We start from the raw sequence: 19,246 nt of genomic DNA on the forward strand, positions 1-19,246 counted from the left end.
ATGGAGCTTATGTTCTCATATGATGAAACAAAAAATACAGTGCTGGATGGTAATCAGTGCTACGGGGAAAAAAAGCAGCAAAGAAGGGAGATACGTGTTTAGGGAAGGGCATTATCACACAGGGAGGTCAGGGAAAGCCTCAGAAGGAAGCATTTAAGCACAGACCTGACTGGCGGGGGGTTTGAGTTGTACAGATATCTGGGAGAAGAGTTTTCCAGGCAGAGGGAACAGCCAGTGCAAAGAACCTGAGAGGGCGCAACCTGGGGTGAATCAGGAATAGCAGAGACTTGTGTGGCTAGGGTGCAGAGAGCAAGGGAAGTAGTTGATGAATCTACAGTTAAGAGGAGGGAAAAGTTGAGTACAGGTGAAAGTGGACGAGTGGCTACCTGAGAGGGCTGGGCCACTTTGTACACTTAAAAGGATATCTTTGGGAGCAATGACCCAGGATAAAAGCTGGTAGAGTCCTAACAACATAACATTTACATATTGGTTCTGATAATACATTCATAAGGAGCACAAGCAACATCTATCTATATAATGTTACAGTGAACTACCTTGAGGTTTTACCTTAGTTCATTTAGACAAATGGAAGAAGGGAGCATGCCCCACTGACTCGCATGCTAACCCTAACTCCACCCCTGGCATGCTACTCCAATCAGTCTTCATGAAACCAAACAAAAGACACTTTTCAAGCTTTTTCTGCTTTATTTCACCACACAAAGTTAAGCAATCAGGCAAAACAGTAACCTGTCATTCATAAAGACCAAGGAGTGCCTCTCATTCCCAAAAGGGACCACAAAGGATGTTTCTTTATAAATATGCATTACATTTAGCTCATTAAACAGTCTGAACAAATGAAAACTCTGGTGGGCTAATCAAATCACAAATTCAAATTAACTTAGCTTTAAGTTTCCAAAGTTGTAGTTTCTAGTGCTAATGACATCTAATTTGCCTGCAGTGGTGCACACTGACTATACTTTAAAAATCTTGCACCTAATCGAATATAGAAAAGGAACAAATAGAATTCCAAATTCACCAGCTGCAGGTATTGAACCATTTCTACTCACACACAGATACTGAACCATTTCTACTAACACACGAAGTACCAGCTTGCACTGAAAACTATCTTGAGGAACCATTAAATCAATGGCTCTGTTATTCTGCAAGTTAATTTGGCTTCTGAGGAAAAAATTCTACGATCAATAGTGTTTTTGTGTTTCTGTGTCACATGGGCGTGATGAGACCCATTACTTCAACATTATTATTTCTGGGAACAAACACCAGCTATATGCCTTAAACACGTAACTGTGTGTAGTCTATGCAAATGTGTAAACATAGGAAGCTATCCTCTACCTTGAGGCTTATCTCCTCCACTGGCAAATATGGAGCACTCACGTCACAGGAGGCTTTAGTGAGTAGTGAAATAAAAATTAATTTGACACTCTGTGGGGTCACAAAAAGTTAAGCTATTTCTATAGTCTGCAGATTTGTCATTATACAACACCCTGCCCCAACTCCTGCTAAGCGTTATTACTGTCATAATATTGGAGACATGAGTGTTTTTTTCTCATACTGCAGCATACATATTGCTCTGTGGAATACTGTTTCATAATATTGGCTTTATCTTAAGAGTACTATTTAGTGTCTTTCAGAGGCTTCCTAAATATTTTTATCTTCCAAGGGGAGCTGAAAAGTAACTATGTCCTGTCTATACTCTAGATTACTATATATACCTTTAATTTTTTTTTTTAATGAAAGGCTTGAACTTAAAGACAAAACCAGAATAAACAGGAAATTTCTCTTTCCCCAAAAGTCTGTTGGCTGCTTGCTAACAATACATTTACAGAAAGTGTGGTGCAGGTGGTGGTCTACTTTGTCAAGTCTCAGTTGAGAAAACATCACAGAAATTAAGGTTAGCAACCCAACTCCAGGATACCAAGTGAAAACAGCATGTGTGCTGTTAGGCAAGTATTCTTTATGACTTATGGTCAAAATGCTCTTATTTGACAAACCGTATGATAAAAGCCTTAAATGCAGGAAGGGAGAAGGTTCTTTTTCTGAATATCCAGTTTTGGATTCAAGAGATTACAAATGTTAACTTTCCCCTTCAAATCAATGGAAAGAACATTAGTTCAGATCATGATAAATATCTAACATTTAAAATGTTTTCTGCATTCCAGAAGTGAACTTGTCCACCAAGTTTTCTTTGGGCTCTTTCCAGGTCCCCAGTACTCAGAACAACTTATTGAGTTAAAGAGGCCGAGCCGAAGAGAAGGGTAGGGAGTAAGACATAAAGATGGGCTCGCTGCGGCAGCATCAGTCCCTGGATATTGTGGCGACAGTTAAAATGAACAGAATTTGCCACCCCCTTGACATGACACGTAATTGCTTGCTTCTCAAATTCTTCCTAGAAGAAAAAGTTCTGTATTCTACTGGGAAAAATTTTTTAAGAACAATTAATAAATAAGTATCTTATATTCACTTAAAAGAGGGCAAATTAAGGTGCCTTAACTATTTCACTGGTTTTTCCAATCATCACAAAACTAAAGACAACATGACGATTCTATTATCCTGTCAAATGGATGGGAGCCAAGATGGCAAGTGAAGGGATACGTTTAGAGTGCTAGATCATATCTAGTGGAATGCAAAAAGCAGCTGGTATACTGAGACCAATGCTGGGTCATCAATAGCGGGCCTACCTTTCGGTTATTTTAAGTTTCATCTGTGAGATTGTGATCCTTTATGAGATCAGATCGGGAGATAGTATGGTCAGTTTCTCAAGTGGTCAATCGAATGCCACTCCAGGAAACAGCCACCCCCTTTCTTGGGATGGAACTATGCTGTTATTAGTCAACGTGCAGGGTTCAGTGAGGGAGACACAGACTTACGGGTGTTAACAGAAGAGAGGGCCAGAGGAACAGCAGTCACCCTGTGTTCCTAATGCCTTGCCTATGCCCCCAACCTCCTAGGAACAGGATTCAGTAGTGCATGGGTACATCATTATAAACAAGGCCTAACGAAGCAGCGGCTTCCACATTTTAACGCGGGTTGGTGATGGTACTGTCCTTTGGGATCTGCCCGCCACTGGAACACTTTAAGGAAGAAGCGGGCCCAAGCTGAGTTCCACATGCTGGGTGAGCCAGATGACCTCTGTACCCTGGTCAGCTTCTTCGATGGGGCGGATGGGGGTGGCCAGGTTTTTAAAATCGTGCTTCATCTTAAAGCACACGGTCACTTCACCCTCCTCACGCTGTGGGGTCACTTTGATGAAAATACCCACTTTGTTGGCCTTTCTGAAGGCTATAATGCTATGGAAGGAAATAAGCATAGTATTAGGCAGGTCGTAAGTCAGCCAAGCCTGTTAGACTCACAGTCATTTTATGCCCCACAGGAAATCTCTGTTGACAAGATATGACCACCATCCCGTTTGTCAACAATGAAGAGTTTCTTCAGCAAAATGCTGACCTCCTTATTTTTTTAATATTACAACAGTAAAATATAGTCATAAAAATTTTAAATGGGGAAAAGTAAGTCTTTCCTCTTATTTTCCTCTTCAGTACAGAGAACAACTGTAAACGGTTTGGTTCTTAACCTACCAAATATTTTTCTGTGCACTTACACTTTTCTGCTTTTTCAACCAACACAAAAGGGACACTATTCTGTAACATGCTTTTTTTCACTGTTTATCACAAACACCTGTCCATATTGGTATATATAGGCCTTTTCTACTTAATGGGTGCATAGCGACCATAATTAGTATACACCGATTTCCTCTGTTATACACATCCCTTCACATTAACCTTTATATACATATGGTATTATTTCTATAGGATATAGACGGATGCTAACTCGGAGCTTTAAAGGAGTCTCTGGAATACCATAAATCAGTGTGTTTTGTAAATAGAGTCTGTAAATTAGGAATTTTTAGAATAGAAAAAAATCTCTTTAGTTGAAGTTTCCATTTCAGTTTTCTGATATGCACTTGAAGTTTGTGTTTAAATAACTTAGCTTCAAAAAGTCAAAAGGCAATGAAATAAACAGAATTTGATCTACTATCCAGATGATACTCAATTACTTTAAGAAAAGTTACTGAAATAAAATATTTACATATTATCCAGTATTAGTACTACTAATTTCCAGATATCTGGAAGTCCTATAAAGTACAGTAATGTGGAATATAATTAAATTTCTTTCATTAATCTGTCATGTAATCTGACTGGAATTTATCTCAGATGATCTTTCCAGAAGTTCACCTTGGCTTAACAAATTTCTGTACTTAATTTATATAAAGCAAGGATTATAGAGAATGCATTTTGTATTATACTAACACAATCATTTTTTAGTAACTAATCAAACCTTTGATTTACATCAGATTCATTTTAAAAATTCAGTTCAAAAATAGTAAAAAAGAAAATGTCTTTCTAGCTTTAATTTCCCAGGCAACCACTGATGCCTGGGAAGCTTTTTTTAAAAAAATTCAGATTCCTGGTGCCTACCTAGACCTGTTAAAGAGAAGCTGTGGGGTCTGGTACTCTATACAGAATTAAAAAAAAAAAAATTAAAACACCCATGCTGGTGCTTTCTGAAGTTCACCCAACTTTGGTAATCACCGTACTAACCTCCTCTTTGCCCTCACTTTGTCTTTCTAATTTGTCCCATGTTATTTCTTCTTTCCGGGATCTTGTGGAGGGAGTTTTTGATCATTCTGTTAAAAAACCTTAAATATTCCCTACACCAGTGTATTAAATGCTATTGCTTTTCAGCTCCAAGCCCACTTTCTGTAGCCTGCTTTGTGACACAGGATTCTGCTAACCACATTTCTGCTTGGTAGGCTGGCTCCTTACCAGGCTCCCTTTAGGGGCTCTAATGGAGACCAGAAGCCTGCAGGAAAAAGGGGCCTGGTTCTCCCGGTGAGCTTCCTGTCTGCATGCAGCTCCTGTGGGCAGCACTCCAGCAATGCCTCTTCACTCAGGAAGTGGCCGTGTCCAGGTTTTCCAACTGCATAACCAGCTTCAGCATGCCACCCCTCCTCTGGCACCCTGTGATGCCAGCACCCGTCAGGCAGTGTCCCCGCTCCCATTTCCCAGAGGTCTGAGTTTCAGCTCCATGGGGCTCCTCCCTCAAGCTTCTAAATTTGAATCATTTAAACCATTTCCCTTTGTTCCCTCAGCCCTAGGAGTGGTAACTGCTTCATAAAATTACCATCTCTGGGATATTTCAGATTTCTTCTTAACCTCTGAAGTTACCCAGTTAACAAGTCTTTATATTAAATTCTCTCTGTTCAAATAACTGATGTGATTTCTGTTCCTCATCTGGGAAAGGTTTGGTTTTTTACTTCTCAGTTATTAGGTATGAGAGAGTAAAATCTGTTACTCTAAGATGGAAAGGTTGGGGGGGTAGGTGGACAAATCCAATGGTAAATCTTTGGGGATAGAATACTATATCCTGTCCACAACCATTAACAATCATGCACTTGAAAATTTTTTAACACAGGAAAAATAGGTTATAAAAACTGTGCTTGGGCTTCCCTGGTGGTGCAGTGGTTGAGAGTCTGCCCGCCAATGCAGGGGACATGGGTTTATGCCCTGGTCCGGGAAAATCCCACATGCCGCGGAGCGGCTAGGCCCGTGAGCCATGGCCGCTAAGCCTGCGTGTCCGGAGCCTGTGCTCCGCAATGGAAGAGGCCACAACAGTGAGAGGCCTGCGTACCGCAAGAAAACCCCCCAAAAACAAAAAAACTGTGCTTACAGAAAGATCCCACTGATGGAAATGTTAATGGTGCTAATCTCTGGTGGTGAGATTTTATTTTCTTCTTCATGGTTTTATATATAAATATAAATATATATTCACCAAATTTCTATAGTAATTATTTTTATAAATAGGAAGAAAAAATTACTTTAAAAATTCAGATAAGAAAATTGAGATCTGTGAGTGGGCCTCGTGTACGAGCCAACTGTGACGTGTGTGTGTGTGTGTGTGTGTGTGTGTGTGTGTGTGTGTGTGTGTGTGACAAAAGGATCACTCACTCAGGATCATCCTGAAAGTCCTGGGGTTCTGACATACGTGTGTGTGTGTGTGTGTGTGTGTGTGTGTGTGTGTGTGTGTGAGAGAGAGAGAGAGAGAGAGAGAGAGAGAGAGAGAGACAGAGAGAGAGAGAAAAGGATCACTCACTCAGGATCATCCTGAAAGTCCTGGGGTTCTGCCAACTCATCATACTCTGCTGCTGCATCCTTGCCGGCTAAAACAAGTTCTTTGGGAGGCACCACCACCTGGAGAGCAACACAAAGAGAACTGCCTCAGAAGGAACCAGTGCGTGTAGAACATTCATTCAGTGGAATACAGAAAAGTATTGTCCTGAACTAGACATGCAGAAGTAAGCAGCAAGTTTCAAGAAACATACATTATTTCACTTATAAAAAGTTTAACAAACATATTGTTTGGACATTTCTGATAAAAGTATAAGAACAAAGAAATTTAAGGGAATGGTAAAGTCAGGTGAGTGCTTTCTTCATTGGGGCTGCTAAGGGGAATTTAAGTGGGCAGGATGCGGGGGCTTCAATTGTGTCTTTAATGTTTTATTTCTTAAGGGGCTGGGGGAATATGGGTGTTTGCTATGTTATTCTTTATGCTTTGTGGTATATCTGAAACAGTTCTTCATTTTTTTTAAAAAAAGAAAAAACATAATGTGAAACAGTGGTTCCAACATATTTTCTGAAATGCAGATATTGGGTATGTTTATGGCCATGAAAAACAGTTAAGCATTCTTTACACTTAGCCTTATGTTGTAACTAGGCTTCAACTTCGCTATGTTAGAAGTTAACAGATAACAATGTAAACAACATTACTAATTATGGATATAAATGTGGCCGGGGAGCTGTGAAGAGAGAGAAAAATGGCAAATCCATAAGCTGGGTATACTCATCAGGCACGTATTTCTGTCTCTATCCCCACTGGCACAGCTTATTAGTGTTATTTTAAAAAGGAGCAAGGACAGATGAGTGTCATCTCTCTTTGGAAGTGATGCTAGTAAATGAAATCATTAAAAAGCAGAAGTAAAAAAAAAGATAAATTCTCTACTAATAAGTGTAACTTGAATAACAGCTAATTAAAGATACAGGCATCCTTTCTACCAACTTTTGTTATGAGTATCATGCTGAATTATGAGTCAGTAATAGACAGTCTATAGAGAAAGGTTCTTGTTCTAAAATTTCAAGTACTAGATGAATCATGAAGTAGCAAAATGTAGAAGAAAGGCCTCATTTCATTCATTCAACCAACACTGAGAGTCAAAATCACCTATTTTAATATTTAGTACTTGGACTTCCCTGGTGGCGCAGTGGTTAAGAATCCACCTGCCAATGCAGGGGATACAGGTTCGATCCCTGGTCCAGGAAGATCCCACATGCCGCAGAGCAACTAAGCCCGTGAGCCACAACTACTGAAGCCACGCACCTAGAACCCATGCTCCACAACAAGAGAAGCCACCACAATGAGAAGCCCGCGCACTGCAACGGAGAGTAGCCCCCACTCGCCGCAACCAGAGAAAGCCCGCGTGCAGCAATGAAGACCCAACACAGCCAATCAATCAATCAATCAATCAATCAATCAATCAATAGACTATTAAAAAAATATATTTAGTGCTATGTATACTCTGTGTAAGCAGAGGGCATCTAGCGGAGGCACACCAGCTTTTAAAAGGAAATGTTATTTCCTTTGTGTCTTGAAAAATGAGTATGCATCAGGCAGAAAGAGAGGTGTGGCCATATATGTCAGGGGAGTGGGGATGGGAAGGAGGAATTCTAGATAAAATGAATAGCATATGCAGTCCTTCAGAAGCATGAAAGTTTATGACCCATTGGATATGCTTGGATCTCAACCATTAATATGCACAATTTCGAGAATGCTAGATTTGGGGGTTTCAGGGAAGGTCATCCTGGAAGAAAAGAGAGAGGTGAGGACATCAGGGAGCTCTTAAGCTATGCCAAGGAATGTGGACTTCATCCCAACGTCAGAGGGACACCAAACAAGCTGCATGCCATGATCAAAGTTAGATCTTAGAAAGATCACCCTAATGGCAAGATGGAAGACGGGCTGGCATGAAAGTGGGGGTGAAGAAAAAACAGGGAGTTAGGAAGTTACTGTCACAGTCCACGTAAGAAACGATGAGACCTTCAAAAAGGGCAGTGGCAGTGTGCTTGCGGTTAAAGTAAAAAAAACTCAAGAGGTGAAATCAGAAGAACTTGATGACTGTTCGGAGGTGAAAATGAGACAGTGTGGAGTCCTTTAAGCCAAGGCAAATGAGGCCACTCCAGGAGAAGTCAGGGTTACTCAGGATGAGGCAAAGCGTTCCTACCTTAGCAGTGCTGTTGATATCATCAGGGTCCCCCTCCTCGTACTCCAACAGAGTCACGTGGGTGAGGTTTTCCACTGGATTCGTAAGAGTCAGGAGGACCTGGCTCTCCTGGGGAAAAGGAAAGGCATCTTTCAGACATGTTCCACTGCTGCCACCTAGGTCCACTTTCCTAGATGCTTAGATCACAAAATCATCACCCACTCCGACCTCCACGCCTCCAGCATTACTCTTCAACAGTAACACCCACCTGTGCCTCTACATCACTGCATTCTCCAAGTGCTCACTAACTCCTATTCTGTTACTTATATGCTAGTTTACACACTCTCTGGAGCTTCTCTTTCACTGAGGAAATGGAATAGATCCCACAGAAAGGGCCAGTTACTAGATGCAGAAATTCTGAGAAATACACATTATCTAAGTGACTGTTTAAAGTTTATAACTCTTGCCCTACCCAGGTCTCCACTTAAGGACTAAAAAGAAGGAAGCCCTCATAAATAAAATATGGGAGCCACAGGCTAGCCAGATATATTAGCATAGAAAAAAAATGGCACATCAAGACTGTAAAAGACTTTTAAGTTTTCTTGCACCATAATTTGCCCTTGTTTGGTATGCTCTTTACATTAGCAAAAAAATAAATAAAATTAAAATGAACAGGGACTATAAAAGTGTCTTTATGAGCAGCATGAAAGAACTAAGACGCTGCTGCAGAACACTGTGAATTCACTGGGGTGTCAGTGTATGGGAGATAAGGACCTCAAAGAAGAGAGGGGCTGTGGTAAAGAAGAAATCTAGGGGCCTCCCTGGTGGCGCAGTGGTTAAGAGTCCGCCTGCCGATGCAGGGGATACGGGTTCGTGCCCCGGTCTGGGAGGATCCCATATGCCGCAGAGCGGCTGGGCCCGTGAGCCATGGCCGCTGGGCCTGCGCATCCGGAGCCTGTGCTCCGCAACGGGAGAGGCCACAACAGTGAGAGGCCCGCATACCGCAAAAAAAAAAAAAAAAAAAAAGAAAAAAAAGAAATCTAGTTGATTCCTGATATCTCACACATACACACACGTGAGATGGCGGAGAATCTCCTGGCTGGAGGAGAGCTGAAGATGCCTGTGGGGTCTAACATCTCCTTTCTCTCCCTGCCATGATTCTACCTCAATGTAATGTGCACACTGCTCCTTCTGCATATATTTCAAAGATGCTGTTATCAAGAATCCCAGCTTAGGGACACTTAAAATCTCAATCCCTTTATTATTTCAAACTTTCTTCTTTTTTATCCCTTGCTCATTGCATCCCATGTCAAATACACACAGCCACCACATACATATATGCACACATCTTTGATCAATTAATTCTTTCTCTTCCCATAAATAAGCATGGTACTAACCTTCATGTAGCGAAGGTTGGGAATTGACATGATTCTCACTTCTGGGATATAATTGCTATGCGTGAATAAAAAAATGCATTAATGGTCATTGGAGTCTCTTAAAATTGTTACTTTTTTTTAAAGGTAGTGCAGCAAAGAAATGATTTCTTCACGTTAATTAGAACCTGTCAGAGATCATTTTAAAGAATCATACCACTTCGATAAGAACTTAAGATATGAAACCAAACTGGTAATGAATTCTTTCTGAAATCTTACATATACCTCTAGTTTAGAGCCTATATGTGTGTGTGCATCATGGCAGATATCTCTACCTTCTATATGTATTAGATATATTTTTTGAGATTTTTATTAATTCATTTCTGTAAACCTATAGGCAACTGGTTACAAGATCCAAGACTGATTTAATAATACATTATAGGGGTATAAAAACACTACCACCTACTTACCACTTTTATATAGCACTTACTATGTGTAACATTTGAAGTATGTTACAAATATTAACTCATGTAATCTGCACTGCAACTGCGTAAAATAGATATTACTATTATCCCCATTATAAAGAGGAAGAAACTAGGCTCGGGAGAAGTAGCTTGCTGGTAAGTGGCCAGCATTCAAATCTAGGAAGTCTGGCTGCAGGGTCCTTGCTCTTAACCACTATGTTACACTACCTCTCTAAATAAGACAATAGAATTTTGTACTTGTATGTGCTTGTTCTGGACTCAAAACGTCAAAACCCAGGTTCAAATTCCAGCTTAGTGTTTATATACCAAGATACTTCTTTGTAAAAAGCAGGGCAAGATATTTACCTCTTTGTGTCTCGGTTATAAAATGAGAACATTGAAAGTACCTTTATCTTGAGGTTATTGTGAAGAATAAATTAAATAATAGTGCAAAAAGTGCTTGGAACAAAGCATGCATAAATGTTATCGTGCATATATTAACATAAGACAAAATCTATTGCAGAAACACTACAAGTGAGCAGGGGTAGGAGTGCATCTTAGCATTAAGGTATTTTAACTTCAGACTAGGTATTTTTCATGACAGTCATCAGGACTACCTGAGTAACTTGATACAAATTCAAGAGCCCCACTATCAAGGATCTGGATTTAGCTGGTCTGATGTGTGACCAGAACACATGTATTAAGATTCCCCAGTGACTCTGCCATGATGCCAGAAGAAAAGCACTTTTTTTCAAAGCAATCTTAAGAAACTGATGCAAAGCACATCCTGCCATTTGGGATTTCTGTAATGAGTGTAATTCTTAATTAAGAAAGGAGTTCGTACCACACTTCACATGCCATTTTTGTAGTCCTAACCAGTCATGCATTAAATAATAGTTGGGAAAACAGAACATACTGTACGGTGATTTACAGTTACAAAGCATTTGTGAACATATAGCTCATCTGATCCTTCTCAACAACCACAAGAGAGAGGTAGGACTGGTGTTATGCCCATTTCAGAGATGAGGGAAATCAGTTTAGACAAATTCTGTAAGTGCCAGAACCCATATCTGGCCCTCCTAAGTCATAAGGCCAGCACTTCTCTGCCATTTTGACTGCCAATGATTTCTTTTTAATTGTTGCATAATATTCTACATGAGTGTATCTCAATTTAATCAGTTTTTTTTTGTTAATGGCTAATCAGTTTGACATTAAAATTGTTTCCAGCTTTTTGCCTTTAAAATGTTATAACACACATCTTTAAGTATTGGTCTTTATATATTGCTTTGTTTCTAGAGAATAGATTCCTGAGACAGCATTACCAGCTTAGAAGGTCTATGTCATTTTGTCTTGATATTCCAGGTCTCTCTCCAAAAAAAGACTCTAGCAATTCAGTCTACCAACAGTGTATGCAAGTATGTTTACCCACACGCTCACTAGCACTCAATACTACTTATTATTTAAAATTTTTCCTATCAGGTCTCAGCATATATTTACCGGCCATTTGGAATTTCTCTTCTGGGAGCTACATGTTCAAATCCTTTGCCCTACCTCATCCCGCCCTCCTCAACAAGCCCATTCCAGGGATATTAAACTTTTATTTATCATGGAGTAACAAATATTCTTTCTTGCTCTACTGTCTCGGGACTTTGTTGTCAATTTTGGTTTTTACAACTCATATCTTTCTGCTAAGGTCAAAGCTGGAGACTTTCCTTAGTGGCTTCTGGGCTTCCTGCCTTACTTGGGAAGGGCTCTCTCACCCTAAAGTCAAGACAATAGTTTCCTAATTTTTCTTCTTTGATAGATGATTTTCATACACAAAATTCCCTTCTACTGACAAGTCTCAGTGAGTTAACACTAATTAAATCACTTTTATCCCACTCAACAAAGCATTATCAGAACACAGTTAAATAGCAGGAACATTGTTACAGGGATATTCTCCCATCTGCTATATTTTATTTTATTAATTTTTTAAAGAGATCATTCCCAAACGGAGGTACTTTATCATTTGTGATGAATGACTAGTGACTCTCCAACCAGCAACATACCACATTGCCACAGACCATACTATCATGTGCCCTGATATAACACCCTGGATTCTGTGTCTGTAAATTTGCCTTCAACTTCCTGGTATGTATTTCAAAACCAAAACAGGAACAAAACAGCAAGATTATTCTGAAGTAGTCTCTCTTTCCTTTTTTAAGCCAAGAGTAAGCACATGTCACAGTGAAAAAACAAAAAAAACAGTAACCCAAAACACCAATCCCAAATACTCACACAGCAACCAGCTGGATTTTGAATTTGATAGATGTTGGATTAAATTCTGGCTTGCTCAGATTATGTTCACATTTCTAAAAAGAAAAAAATATGTATCAGAGGAAAACAGGAACACACTCTACTGATCCAGAGACATGCCAAATCCAGAAGCATAGCATTTACTAGTTTGGTTTTACTTTGCTGAAAGATCACAGATGTTTTGAAATAGAGTGTATACTACCCATAACCAAAATATACAAAAGATGTTTTGGACTTCTGGAAATTAGCAACCACACTATCAAATATTAATAACCTTGTAGTGCTTCAAAACTACTGAAATAGTAACACAGACTTCTTATTAAGTATGAAAGATGTGGATTTTTCTGAGTTTTCCTCTTCCTTGCTTTGTTTTGTTTGTTTTTTTGCCCGTGACTTGCAGCATGCGGGATCTTAGTTCCCTGACCAGGGACTGAACCTGTGCCCCCTGCAGTGGAAGTGTGGAGTCTAGTGGAAGTGTGGAGTCTTAACCACCTGACCGCCAGGGAAGTCCCTTCCTTGTTTTCTTTTATATTATTATTAGTCTTTTATAATTTCCTTTCTACTAGCCTAAAAGATAAGCATTCTTGGTTTAAGTGAATTTAAACATCACATCAACTTTACGAGGTAGGTGTAGGTACTATAATTATTATTGTCCCTATGTCACAGATGATAAAAATGGGACACAGGAAAGGTATATAATCTGTGCAAACTTCACAGAGCCAGCAAGACTTGGAGCTGGGATTTATATCCAAGTGGTGTGATTCCAGATCTCATGCTTTAAAATACAGTAACAATTACTTGCTTACTTTCTTCAATGGGTTCCACATGCATCCAGTTAAAACATTTTTTTAATGGTATAAAAAAGAAACAGTGTAAAGATACCAGTTACCTGTCCCACTGTTCCTCTCCCCAGAGCCAACAAGCTTCTCATGTGTTTTCTCACAGATAGCTGATGCACATAGAAGTATACACATACATCACCTTTCTTTTTTACAATAACACAAAAGAGAACATTTTATATTCTTCTGCCTTTTTCACTGACTCGATCTTGGAATGACATACCAGCACACACAGATGTACCTCTGTGTCCTACCGTAATGATTTCCATAACTTATGTAACCAGACCCAAACTGATAAATGTTTCCATGATTTTGCTACTACAAATAATGCAGCAATGAGTAATCCTGTATGCAAATCACTTCCCACACGTATAAATATATCTGTAGGATAATTTCCTAAAAGTGGGTGCATGCATCTATTATTATTTATTTATTTATTTATTTATTTTTGCGGTACGCTGGCCTCTCACTGTTGTGTCCTCTCCCGTTGCGGAGCACAGGCTCCGGACGCGCAGGCTCAGCGGCCATGGCTCACGGGCCCAGCCGCTCCGCGACATGTGGGAGCTTCCCGGACCGGGGCACGAACCCACGTCCCCTGCATCGGCAGGCGGACTCTCAACCACTGCGCCACCAAGGAAGCCTGCATTATTTTGATGGATATTGCCAAACTGCTAACTTTTGCCAATCTGATGATTATGAAATAGTTTCTCACTGTAGTTTTAATGTACATTTCCCTGATTACTGTACATGTTTGCATATCTTTCCTATTTATTGGGTATTGGGATTTCCTCTGCCATAAATTGCAAGTTAGTACCTATTTGTTATTTTTATACTGGGTATCTTTTCCTTACTGATTTGCTATACTTCTTCACATATTCTGGATACTAATTCTTTGTCAATTATATACCTTACAAATTACTTTTCTCAGTCTATGGCCTACCTTTTCATTTCTTTATCGGTTTTCTTTGGAATGGGGGTATAAATTTTACTTTTAATGTGTCAAATATATAACTTTTCCTTTATGGTTTGTCTTATTTTCGGACTACTCCCTTAACTAGAACCCATAAAGAATATTCTCCCATATTTCCTTCTAGACATACTGGTCATCATATTTACTCTTTAAAGTTTCCAATGCTCCTGAAATTGACTTTTGTGTATGCTGTGAGTTAGAGACCCAATTTTATTTTTTTTTCATAGAATCATTTGACCTAGCAAAATTTCAATAGTATTCTTTCCCCAGGGACCTGCAAGGCCTATTTAGTAAAATCAAGTTTCCTCACATGCATGAGTCTGTTTCTGCTTTCTCTATTCTGTTCCAACAGTCTATTAATCTAACATACACAAATATTTTTATGTTTATATATTTATTTTCCCCCTTTTCTTATACAAAAAGTTATGTACCTGCTGAGCACCCTGCTTTTTGCATTTAAAAATACATCCCACATTAGTACATTCTGTTTTATAGATTTTTGGTACTCATTGTGTGGATGTACCCTAACTTCTATATATTTTGGTTTGTAGAGGTGTACCTTCAGGATAGACTCCTAGAAGTGAGATCGATGGGTCAATATGAAACTGATTTTTTGCCTGCTGGATCTGTCCATTTCTGAGAAACAGGTGTTGAAGACTCCAACTACGATGGTGGACTCACCTATTTCTCCTGCAGTTCTATCAGGTTTTGCCTCACACAGTTTGACACTCTATTGTTCAGCACATACACATTAAGAATTGTTACATCTTCTTGGAGAACTGACCCCTTTACCATTATGTAATACCCTTCTTTATCCCTCATAACTGTCTTTACTTTGAAGTCTGTTCTGTCTGAAATTAATATGGCTACTCTTGCTTCCTTTCAATTAGTATTGACATGGTATATTTTTCTCCATTTACTTTTGTTTTTAATTTTTTAATTTTATTTATTTTTTTATACAGCAGGTTCTTATTAGTCATCAATTTTATACACATCAGTGCATACATGTCAATCCCAATCACCCAATTCATCACACCACCATCCCCCCCACCCCTGTGGCTATCCCCCTTCATGTCCATACATTTGTTCTCTACATCTGTGTCTCAATTTCTGCCCTGCAAACCAGTTCATCTGTACCATTTTTCTAGGTTCCACATACATGCGTTAATATATGACATTTGTTTTTCTTTCTTACTTCACTCTGTATGACAGTCTCTAGATCCATCCACGTCTCCATAAACGACCCAATTTCCTTCCTTTTTATGGCTGAGTAATATTCCATTGTATATATTACCACAACTTCTTTATCCATTCGTCTGTTGATGGACATTTAGGTTGCTTCCATGACCTGGCTATTGTAAATAGTGCTGCAATGAACACTGGGGTGCATGTGTCTTTTTGAATTATGGTTTTCTCTAGGTATATGCCCAGTAGTGGGATTGCTGGATCATATGGTAATTCTATTTTTAGTTTTTTAAGGAACTTCCTTACTGTTCTCCATAGTGGCTGCATCAATTTACATTCCCACCAACAGTGCAAGAGGGTTCTCTTTTCTCCACACCCTCTCCAGCATTTGTTGTTTGCAGATTTTCTGATGATGCCCATTCTAACTGGTGTGAGGTGATACCTCATTGTAGCTTTGATTTGCATTTCTCTAATGATTAGTGATGTTGAGCAGCTTTTCATGTGCCTCTTGGCCATGTGTATGTCTTCTTTGGAGAAATGTCTATTTAGGTCTTCTGCCCATTTTTGGATTTCTCCATTTACTTTTAATCTATATGTGTCTTTATATTTAAAGTGGGCTTTTCCTTTCTTTTTTTAAAAAAATAAATTTATTTATTTATTTTTGGCTGCCTTGGGTATTTGTTGCTGCGTGCGGGATTTACTCTAGTTGTGGCGAGCGGGCTTCTCATTGTGGTGGCTTCTCTTGTGGCGGAGCACGGGCCCTAGGCCTGCGGGTTTCAGTAGTTGTAGCTCGTGGGCTCTAGAGCGCAGGCTCAATAGTTGTGGCACACGGGCTTAGTTGCTCTGCGGCATGTGGGATCTTCCCGGACCAGAGCTTGAACCCATGTCCCCTGCACTAGCAGGTGGATTCTCAACCACTGTGCCACCAGGGAAGCCCCTTTCTTTCTAAAAAGGTTTTTCAATATAGAAATTTTTTTAACATATGCAAAAATACAGAGTGGTATTATAAATCCCTTGGTACCAGCCACCCAACTTCAACAATCAGCAACGTGTTAGCAACAATGGCCAATCTTGTTTCACCTAGACTCTTACCCACTCCTTATGCCTGACTATTTTGAAACAATTATCGGACATCATGTCATTTCATCCTTAAACATTTTGGTATGCAGCTCTAAAAGATACTTAAAAAAAATAACAATACCATTATTATCCCTAAAAAAATGAATAATTCTTTTAATAGCATTAAAAAATCCAGTCAGTATTTAAATTTCCCCAAAGGTTTCACACATTTTTCTTTCCTCCCTCCCTCCTCCCCTGGTCCCTTTCTTTCTATCTTTCTATGCTGTGTTTGCATCAGGAATTAAAGTCTATACACTGCGTTTGGTTGATAGGCCTCTTCTAATCTAATGCTGTGTTATTTGATAACAGGAGCTACTAGTCACATGTGATTATTTAAATGAATTTCATCTTAGAAAGATTCAGGCCCTCAGCTGCACTACCATATTTCAAGTGCTCAGCAGCCACAGGTGACTAGTGGCTAACATGTTGGACTATGCAGATAAAGAACATTTCCATCACCACAGGAAAGTTCTGTTGGATGGTACTGATCGCAAAGGTTTCCTTTCCATTTTTTTTTCATACTTTGTTTTCTTTTACAATGTTTCTTTTATTTATTGAAGAAACCCTGCTGTTAGTTTCATAGATTCCCAGAGGCTTTTGCTGATTTTTCTTCTTTCTTGCAAATTGATTTTTTTTATTAGTCCTTCTTTCCCCCTCTCTACTGGACTAAAAGCTTTATATTCTTTCACCATTCTTTTAGGGGTTAGCAGTATGAACTTAACCTTCAAATACCCCCAGCTTCCACATCTGTAAAACAAGGGTAACAACAGTACCTACCTCACTGAGTTAGGGGGATTAAGTTTATCTTGAAAGTTTTAAAATAGTGCCTGGCCACTGGAACGTTATGTACAAGCATTTTTTACATTTACTACATTCCAGAGGTTTTGATACTGACCAGATGCCAATCGTGTTTATTTTTGCTTTTCTCTTACACAAATGACAACTCTACAGAAAGGAATACTTACTCGGCAGCGCAGGGACCGTTTGATCAGAAGATGCTTGTGACGAGGATAGAGCTGTGAAGCACAGATTGGCTGGAAGTCAGGCTGTAAGAGGCGCTGCTGAAGGGTGGTCACTAGCATGAAAGGCAGAAACCAAGCTTTGTTTACAGTGACTTGCTCAAAATCAGACGTATATGAGATAATTACACAAAATAACACTGCCTTTGTGAATAGTGCTCTTCAAAAAACTACAATATAGAAATTTGACAAATGTTTTAAAGTTCTTCAAATGATTACATCTATTTTATTTTCTACATGACTCATTTTAGTACTAACAACTATGCTATTAAAAATCTCAAATCAAAAAAAAACACCTCAAATCACAAGGCATATATAAGTAACAAAAACAGAATTAAATGTAAAATACAAACAAAGCAGAATCATGTATAAAATTACCCTCTGTTAAATTTACTGGTCTCGTGTAATAGTCTTCAGGTAGAGGTTCCACTTCATCTACAGCCTGAGCTGGCTCAACCTTTATCTCTTTCTGGTCCTCTCCTTCTTTAAGGCTAAAAGATAAAAGCCATCATTTCTCAAGGGTCCACCTGAATATCTTCAAAGTCCATGATATCAATAATTAAAGTATTCCTCTACTATAGAATATTCTGTTTAGGTTTTTCCTAAGTATGAGTATCTTTTTCCCCATTGGCAACTGTTATTAACTTTAAAACCACATTCCTTCAATGTTCATTTTGATATCAGCTTTTTCCCTCAAAGCCATTTAACGTCCAAACTTACGAAAGTCCAGCAAGGGTACTGATGGTTGTACCGGCTCGTGGTCGCTGAAGCCTGGTTCCAAGACCATATTTGTCCTAAACAGAGTTCAGAAATTCCTATTAGAAATTCTACTTTTATATATCCTGTGTATCAAAATAAAGAATTTTGGGAGGGACAGCATGAGAAGCTCAGGGAAATAAGCCAAAAAAAAAAAAAAAAAGCTAATTTTAAAGCTTCTTTTAAAGAGAGTAATTGTAGCCCCACATAATCTTACTCTTAAAATAATAACAAAAGCACCCAACATGGAGATTGAAACTACATTAATGCAGTGAAAATGAGCAAAATGTGATAATCTAAGAATATCTAAGCTATGGCTTAGACCAGAACTATGTGGAGTATCTAAGACACACGATGAACGTCTTCTTGGAACACCAGTGATCATCTGCTAACTTCTTCAGGGTTAGCAAGAATCATAAAAGAGAACTTACCACTACATGAATAGTATGTTGCTGTAGGCCCCAAAATAGCAGCAGGTTGCAACAGAGACAAAAAAATGCAGCATAAGATAGAAGCAAACTCATACAGCAGGCAGGTTATATGGGAAAGTTGGAAGAATAACACATTTAATTCAAATTCCTCTCCTAAATACACTAGTGCATATGCTGATTATACCACTGGATTGTTCAAAAAATTCACTGAGACTTCATACAAGTCTCTGGCAAATATGGATGCTTTTCAAGTTTTAATGTTGTATTAAATTCTAAACTAGATATTTTTATATGAACCTTACCAGTTCTTAGGGTTTTAATGCCTTAACTAATTCTCATGCAGAGATAGTATAAGAAGTTAATTAACCTTTACAGGTCTCATTCCCTTTGGTGTAAAATGGGGATATACCACCTACTACACAGTATTGTTGTGAGGATTAAACAAAATAATATGTATAAAGTG

The 19,246-nt window shown here is 38.9% G+C and overlaps 1 protein-coding gene across 1 annotated transcript in view; it reads right to left on the minus strand.

Annotated features, from left to right (window-relative positions):
- Positions 1-682: 682 nt before the first annotated feature.
- The window catches only part of DCTN4 (dynactin subunit 4), a 32,513-nt gene continuing 13,949 nt past the window's right edge, over positions 683-19,246 (minus strand). The window contains exons 6-13 of the mRNA XM_060093662.1: positions 18,317-18,390; positions 17,975-18,087; positions 17,543-17,652; positions 12,447-12,520; positions 9,730-9,784; positions 8,354-8,461; positions 6,172-6,269; positions 683-3,308 (exon numbers count right to left, since the gene is read on the minus strand). Of these exons, the coding sequence (XP_059949645.1) occupies positions 3,095-3,308; positions 6,172-6,269; positions 8,354-8,461; positions 9,730-9,784; positions 12,447-12,520; positions 17,543-17,652; positions 17,975-18,087; positions 18,317-18,390 (846 nt within the window). The 3' untranslated portion in view covers positions 683-3,094. The remainder of the gene's footprint in view (positions 3,309-6,171; positions 6,270-8,353; positions 8,462-9,729; positions 9,785-12,446; positions 12,521-17,542; positions 17,653-17,974; positions 18,088-18,316; positions 18,391-19,246) is intronic.

This window comes from Mesoplodon densirostris, chromosome 3 (genome assembly GCF_025265405.1).
Source record: "Mesoplodon densirostris isolate mMesDen1 chromosome 3, mMesDen1 primary haplotype, whole genome shotgun sequence".
In the NCBI taxonomy this organism is placed as follows: Eukaryota; Metazoa; Chordata; class Mammalia; order Artiodactyla; family Ziphiidae; genus Mesoplodon; species Mesoplodon densirostris.